The following is an 8,290-nucleotide window of genomic DNA, read 5'->3' as shown; positions in this document are numbered from 1 at the left end:
AGGCCTTGGGTTACTGCTGGTAATCCTGTCTTCCTCTTGTGAGATTAGAGGAGGTCAGAACATGTGGCCTCCTTGCCGGTTTTGCAAGTGAACATCCATCTCTGCTGATCTTCATAAGAAAAAAATAAGTGAAGTTGTGGCTTCAGAGATTTTATGCATATTTAGGGCTTCTGACTTTATAGAAAGAGTATACAGTTTGTACTTATACTATAATACTGAGCATGCCTAATTCCTCATCCTTATCTAATAATTACTGTAAAGCTTCCTTTCTTTTTTTTTCAATAGAGAGATACTGAGTAACATGATGACCAAGGTATTATTGTTTGTTTTTCAGGAGATGATTTTTCTTTGATTCAACAAGAAATATTTATGGTTAAAGAATGTAAACACTGCAACATTGTTGCCTACTTTGGGAGCTATCTCAGGTAAAAACAAAACAACTCCTTTCCCTGTATTTTATACTCTTTTCCTTACTACTTTCTCCCTTTCATGAAAGTGCTGTCATATATATAAATTTTTAAAACTATATTGCCCAAAGTTCTGAAATTTTTAGGGTTTTCTTGCTGTCTCCCCTTTTATATCAATAGTAATTACTTCAATTTTATGCAGTCTTACCTTTTCTGGCAACTTTAGGGAAATGTTATGAATGATTATAGACAAGTGTTTTATCTTAGAAAACTATGATCATATTCTAACCCATTTGACATGGAACAAAGCTGAAATTAATGTGTGTTTCTATAATTTAAAGCAAGACAACCAGGGCAATTTTCTGTTGTACCCTGTAATACATCCTGAACTGGTGCTGAAGAGTGAGAACCTTCAGAATATTTCAGTGATTGACAATTACTAGCTAATACAATTTTCTTTTTCTTTACATGTTAGTCGGGAGAAACTGTGGATTTGTATGGAATACTGTGGAGGTGGATCACTTCAGGATATTTATCATGGTACTGTAAAGTTGACTTTACATTATAAAACTCACTTTGACTTTAATAGATTGTTGTTTCACTTCTCTGGTTAACCAGGAATATTAACCTGAACTCCCTAGATTTATTGTTTTACATTCTGTGTACTGATATTCTGAATACTGCATAAAAGAAATCTAAATTTTATTTTTTTGTTGGTTATTACTGTTAATTAAATTTGCCTGGGCGTGTGCTGAGAAAGTCAAGAGTACATGATAATCCAAATTTTTCTTCAAATGCAATCTTACATAGTCTCTAACCAAACCAAACTCACTGCCATCGAGTCAGATCCAACTCATAGCGACCCCTGTTTGGGTTTCCAAGGCAGTATCACTACAATAGATTGCCCAATCTTCCTTCCAAGGAGTGGCTGGTGGGTTTGAACCGCCAGCCTTCTGATGAGCTGTAAAATGCCTTAGGCACTACACCACCAGCACTCCCCTACATCACCAGACTCATAGTCTCTAGGAAAGTGTTTTAGCTACAAATGAAAGAGCTTAAACTTCCTTGTAAATTTTAAAATGTAAAGGGTATCTCACATAAAGGAAATTATATGACTTTCTTAATAATAACTTTCTAACGAAGATGGCCGTTCAGTTGTTACTATATTTTTTTTTGTTGTTGTTGTTATGTGCCGTCGAGTCAAACCCGACTCATAGCGACCCCTCCTCCTTGGGTTTCCACGGCAGTATCACTACGGACGTAGGATTGCCCAACTATATAGTGTTTTGAGATTAGAAATTCATAGGGTTTTTGGTTTTTTTTTCCAATTGGCATATTTTATGGTGACATTTGACTGCTAACCAGAAGGCTGGTGGTTCAAAACCACCAGCCACTCCTCAGAAGGAAGACTGAGCAATCTGCTTCCGTAATAACACCACCTCAGAAACCCAAGGTGGGGTCGCTATGAGTCGGATCCAGCTCGAGGGTAGTGAGTTTGGTTTGGTTTGTTCTATTGAGCAGTTTTCTGAGTTGAGTTTGACTTTGTTTCACTAATATTTAGGAATAGTTTTAGTGCTGGCTCTACAGCTCAGTTACTAATTTTTGTTGAAAATTTCCTGAATTTCTAGAATTTGAGATTAAACATGAATCTTTATAATTTTTATTTCCTTATTTAACATGGAAAATGGGATAGTCAAGACTCCCATTACAACTATGCATTATATATTTTGTTAATAAGAAATATTTTAAAATTTCAGTGCTGAAATGTATTAGAAGCCTTGACAAATTTCAGTCATGAAATTTATGAATGCAATAGCAGTAGATGTAAAAACAGAAATACTGTTCTAGTTTAAATGGTGTTTTGTATCCATGAATATGTGTCAGTTTGACAAAGGATATTTCTATATATATATTTGTATGTGCTGCAATTATATCCATGAATATAGTAGAGCATACAGGGGGCGAAATTATGAAAACTTCTTAGCCATACCCAAACACCTTGAAGGAAAGAGTTGCTGAGCCTGGGTTCCCAGGACCATAGTCTTAGGGGACGTTAGGGTCAGTTAGCATAACATAGTCCACAGAACCATGTTTTTTACATCCTACTTTGATGAGTAGCGACTAGAGTCTTAAAAGCTTGTGAATAGCCATCTAAGGTGGCCATCTAAAGGGCAACTATTTATTCCTCCTACTCTGGAGCAAAGAAGAGTGGAGAAAATCAAAGACAAATGGAAACAGTTAGTCCAAAGAATTATTGGGCCATATGAACCTGAGACCAGAAGAGCTAAATGTTTCCTGGCTACCATTGCTTACCACTCTGAAAGATATCACAATAGGAGGTCTTCTAGGAGAGTGGGAGAAAAATGTGGAACAAAACACAAAATAATAAAAGAACAGGCTTACTGTTCTCATAGAGACTGGTGGGACCCCTAAGACTGTGAGTGTTTTGTTTCTGTAGTGCTGCTCTAACAGAAAATACCACAAGTGGAATGACTTGAACAAATGGATTTATTCTCCTACTAGTTAGGAGGCTAGAAGTTCGAGTTTAAAGTGCCAGCTCTATAGGCTGGGTGAAACCCCCTTGACCTTGGGCCTTAGCTCTGCCTCTTGCTTCCAGCTCACTGGAGCTAAAGGTGTCTCTTCACTTAGGCAACTGCTGGCTGCTGAGGCTAACAAGCCCAAGGTGGACAAATAAAATGGCACAGTCCCAGTATTACTACACAACACGGCAGGCCACTAGCTCAAGTCCAGAAACAATCCCGAGATCAGCAGAAAACCTGGCAGGCTGCTAAATGAAGACTTGGCTGCATGCAGGGTCCAAGCATGCCAAAAAGCATGCTCCCTTTATACTGGAAACAGACCACATTCCCCAGGCAGCTCCTCAAATGTTCCAGTAGATTCCACCAAAGAGTTGATTATGAATCTCATCATGGGAAATAACTATATCCAGCTGCCTATCCACTCAAAACCAGGCTCAGCCAAGTTGACACATAACCTTAGCTACCACAATGACCTTAGACATCCTTCAAGCCTGGAACTGAACCCACCCCCAGGGTTCAACTTTTACCAAACAATAGGCAGGCTTATTAGGTGAACAGTAATACCAGGAAGGTACGTACTCCTTAGGACAACCAGTCATACGAGATCAGAAGCAGCATTTGCCCAATGATAAAGCTCAGAAGACAGGAAGGGATAAGAATGGAAATTATAAACACAGGAAAGAAACAGGAAGAATTCTGTTACCTTATGGGGATTATACTCAGTGTCACAAATCAAAATATATATGAATTATTGAATGAAAAACCAATTTGGTCTGTAAACTTTTACCCAAATCACAATAAAAAGTTAAATAAATAGTGTTTTGTAAGCTATAAGTTCAGACCAGGAAGCCGGCTGGGGATGGGGCAGTGCAGTTTGGAGCAGCCTGAGGAAGGAAAGAGACAGTAGGAAACCACCCCGGGGTGGTGGTGGCGTGGTTCAGGGCAGACAGAGGGAGGAGACCAGCAGACAGGGAAGCCAGACAAGGGTGGCAGCAGCACAGTTCATAGCAGCCTGGGGGAGGAAACAGATAGAATAGGAAGCCGGCTGGGGGTGGCAGCAGCACAGTTTGGAGCAACCTGAGGGAAGCAACAGACAGACCAGGAAGCCAGCTGGGGACAGTGGCAGCATAGTTTGGAGCAGCCTGAGGAAGGAGCCAGATGGACTCGGACAGGAGCCAGATAGACTAGGAAGCAGGATGACCAGCGATTCGGAGCAGCTGAGGGAGACGAGGAAGTGAGCAGAGCGGTTTGGAACAGCTAAAGGAGACAAGCTTGTCTGCCAGTTTTTCCTACTGTGGTGTCTTGTGTGTTGCTGTGAGGCTAAAGACTGCCACCGGTGTTTCAAATGCCAGCAGGGTTACCCATGGTGGACAGGTTTCAGTGGAGCTTCCAGACTAAGACAGACTCAGAAGAAGGAAGAGGTAATTGATTTCTCAAAGAATTGGCCAGTGAAAACCTGAATAGCAGTGAAACACTGTCTGATATATTACTGGAAAACTATGAATAGCCCCATAACATTGCCCAATATAGTGCCAGAAGACGAGCCCCTCAAGTCGGAGGCATTCAAGATACTACTGAGGAAAAGCTGCCTCCTCAGAGTAGATGCGACCTTAATGAAGTGGATAGAGTAAAGCTTTCAGGACCTCCATTTTCTGATGTGGCACAACTCAAGATAAGAAAAAACTGGCGCAAATATCCATTAATAATTGGAACACGGAATCTATGAAGTATGAATCTAGGAAGATTATAAGTTGTCAAAAATGAAATGGAACACATAAAAATTGATATCCTAGGCATCAGTGAGCTGAAGTGGATTGGTTTTGGCCCTTTTGAATCAGACAACCATATGATCTATTATGTCAGGAATGAAAAATTGAAGAGGAATGGCATGGCATTCATCACAAAGAATGTTTCAAGATCTATCCTGAAGTACAGTGCTGTCAGTGATAGGATAATGTCCATACACCTACAAAGAAGACCACTTAATACTACTGTTACTCAAATTTACACACCAACCACCAAAGCCAAAGATGAGGAAATTAAAAGATTTTACCAACTTCTGCAGTCTGAAAGTGACCAAATATGCAATCAAGAGGAATTGATTATCACTGGTGATTGGAATGCAAAAATAGGTAACAAAGAAAAATCTCTGGTAGTTGGCAAATATGGCCTTGGTGATAGAAATAATGCTGGAGATAGCATGATAGAATTTTGCAAGACCAATGACTTACTCATTGCAAATACCTTTTTCACCAACACAAACAGCAGCTGTACACGTGAACTTCGCCAGATGGAGTACACAGGAATCAGACTGACTACACCTGTGGCAAGAAGTGATGGAGAAGCTCCATATTTTCAGCCAAAACAAGGCCAGGAGCTGATTGTGGAACATACAATCAGCTGCTCATATGCAAGTTCAAATTGAATCTGAAGACAATTAAAACAAGTCCATGAGAGCCAAAATATGACCTTGGTTATATTCCTCCTGAATTTAGATACCATCTGAAGAATAGATTTGATGCATTGAATACCAATGACCAAAACCAGAGGAATTGTGGGATGACATCAAGAACATCATCCATGAAGAAAGTAAGAGATCATTGAAAAGACAGGAAAGGAAGAAAAGACCAAAATGGATGTCATAACAACTTGCCCGTGAATGGAGAGTAGCTAAAGCAAATGGAAGAAATGACAAGATAAAAGAGCTGAACGAACAGCAGATTTCAAAGAGCAGCTCGAGAAGACAAAGCCAATTACTATAATGGCAATTACTAAATGTGCAAAGACCTGGAGTTAGAAAAACAAAAGGGAAGAACATGCTCAGCAGTTCTCAAGCTGAAAGAACTGAAGAAAAAATTTAAGCCTGCGTTGCAATATTGAAAGATTCTATGGCCAAAATATTGAATGATACAGGAAACATCAAAAGAAGATGGAAGGAATACACAGAGTATCACTGTACCAAAAAGAATTGGTCGATGTTCATCCATTTTGGGAGGTGGCATATAATCAAGAGCCAATGGTATTGAAAGAAGAAGTGAAAGTCATACTGAAGGAATTGGCAGAAAACAAGGCTCCAGGAATTGATGGAATACCAATTGAGATGTTTCAACAAACGGATGCCACGCTGGAGGCATTCATTCAGCTGTGCCAAGAGATTTGGAAGACAGCTACCTGGCCAACTGACTGGGAGAGATCCGTATTTGTACCCAAAGAAAGGTTATCCCATGGATTGTGGAAATTATCTAACAATGTCATCAATATCACACACAAGTAAAATCTTACTGAAGGTAATTCAAAAATGGTTACAGCAGTGTATTGACAAAGAACTTCCAGAAATGCATGCTGGATTCAGAAGAGATCGTTGAATGAGGGATATCATTGCTGATATTGCAGATGGATCCTGGCTGAAAGCAAGTATACCAGAAAGATGCTTACTTGTGTTTTATTGATTATGCAAAAGCATTTGATGGTGTAAATCATAGCAAATTATGGATAACATTGAGAAGAATGGGAATTCCCGAACACTTAATTGTATTCATGGGGAGCCTGTACATAGACCAGGAGCTGTTGTTCTAACAGAATAGGGGAATACTACATGGTTTAAAATCAGGAAGGGAGTGTGTCAAGGTTGTGTCCTTTCACCATACTTGTTCAGTCTATTTGCTGAGCAAATAATCTGAGAACCTGGACTATATGAAGAAGAACATGGCATCAGAATTGGAGAAAGACTCATTAACAACTTATGATACGCAGATGACATGACTTTGCTTGCTGAAAGTGAGGATGACTTGAAGGACTTACTGCAGTATGGATTACACCTCAATATAAAGAAAACAAAAATCCTCACAACTGGACCAATAAGCAGCCTCACGATAAATGGAGAAAAGATTGAAGTTGTCAAAGATTTCATATTACTTAGTTCTGCAGTCAACACCAATGGAAGCAGCAGTCAAGACATCAGAAGATATATTTTGCATTGGGCAAATCTGCAGAAGACCACTTTCAAGTGCTGAAGAGTAAAAATGTCTGTCTCCTGAAGACTAAGATGTGGCTGTCCCAAGCCATGGTATTTTCAGTCACCTCATATGCATGTGAGAGCTGGATGATGAATAAGGAAAAACAAAGAAGAGTTGAGGCTTTTGAGTTGTGGTGTTGGCAAAGAATACTGAGAGTACCATGGACTGTGAAAAGAACTAATAAATTTGTCCTGGAGGAAGTACAGCCAGAATGCTCCCTGGAAGCGAGAATACTTAGACATTGTCCATTTATTTTGGCCACATTGTCACAAGGGACCATTCCCTGGAGAAGGATATCATGCTTGGTAAAGTGGAGGGTCAGTGAAAAAGGGGAAGGGCCTCCCTCAACGAGATGGATTGACATAGGGCTACAACGATGGGCTTATAGATATAGCAGAGCTAATGAGGCTGGCACAGTACTGGGCAGTGTTTCATTCTGTTGTGCATAGGGTTTCTATGAGTTGGATGTGATTCAACGGCATCTAACAACAACAAGAAGGTCAAATTTTTTAAATACCAATTTTCTTAGTTATCTAATGTTGATATAATAGAAATACCACAGCTGGGTGACTTTAACAGACTAACTTTTTCTCTCATAGGCTAGATGCCTGAATTCAGGGTGCCAGCTCTAGGAGAAGTCTTTCTCTCTGTGATAGCTCTAGAGGAAAGTCCTTTTCTCTTTTCACCATCTGTGAGCCCAGTTTTTCTTGGAGATCTCCATGTATCTTAGCATCAGTCTTCTCCTGGATGTAGGCAGTTCTTGGTGCAGGAACCCCAGGTCCAAAGAACATGCTCCGCTCCCAGCTCTTCTTTCTTGGTGGTATTGAGGGCCTCCCTCTCTGCTCCATTTTCTCTCCTTTTATCTCTTGTAAGATAAAAGATGTTACAGTCCACACACCAGGGAAACTCCCCTTAACATGGGTGAAGGCTGTGACCTGAGTAAGTGTATTGCGTCTCACCCTAATCTTGCCTCATTCACATGACAATATATCATAATCCTCATTACAATCCTGCCTCATTAATACATAGAGGTAGGATTGGAAATAGAAAATTATATCAGATCACAAAATGAAGTTCAACCACACAATACTGGGAATCATAACCTAGCCAAGTTAAGACATACTTTGGAGGGACACAATTCAGTCCATAACACCAGCCAATAGAGCAATGGTTAATTAAACTACACTGTACCTATAATAAGGAATACAGAATACTGTGTAGCATATAAGAAGATGAATAGCCATATATATAGACTTGGGTATATCTCCCCAAGTCCTGTTTTTAAATGGAAAAAGTAAGTCATGAAAGTGTGTGTGTGTGTGTGTGT

At 39.9% G+C, this 8,290-nt stretch overlaps 1 protein-coding gene across 1 annotated transcript in view; it reads left to right on the top strand.

Annotated features, from left to right (window-relative positions):
• MAP4K5 (mitogen-activated protein kinase kinase kinase kinase 5) overlaps positions 1-8,290 on the top strand; it is a 182,637-nt gene that overhangs the window by 66,178 nt on the left and 108,169 nt on the right. Inside the window, exons 3-4 of the mRNA XM_042781362.1 lie at positions 335-425; positions 883-952. Coding sequence (XP_042637296.1) covers positions 335-425; positions 883-952 — 161 coding nt within the window. The remainder of the gene's footprint in view (positions 1-334; positions 426-882; positions 953-8,290) is intronic.

The sequence above is a fragment of the Orycteropus afer genome, unplaced genomic scaffold, assembly GCF_000298275.1.
Source record: "Orycteropus afer afer isolate SDZICR_OR568_19922 unplaced genomic scaffold, OryAfe1.0 scaffold00111, whole genome shotgun sequence".
Taxonomy (NCBI): domain Eukaryota; kingdom Metazoa; phylum Chordata; class Mammalia; order Tubulidentata; family Orycteropodidae; genus Orycteropus; species Orycteropus afer.
Note: the sequence above shows the minus strand (reverse complement) of the source record. Positions and strands in the feature narration are given on the sequence as shown.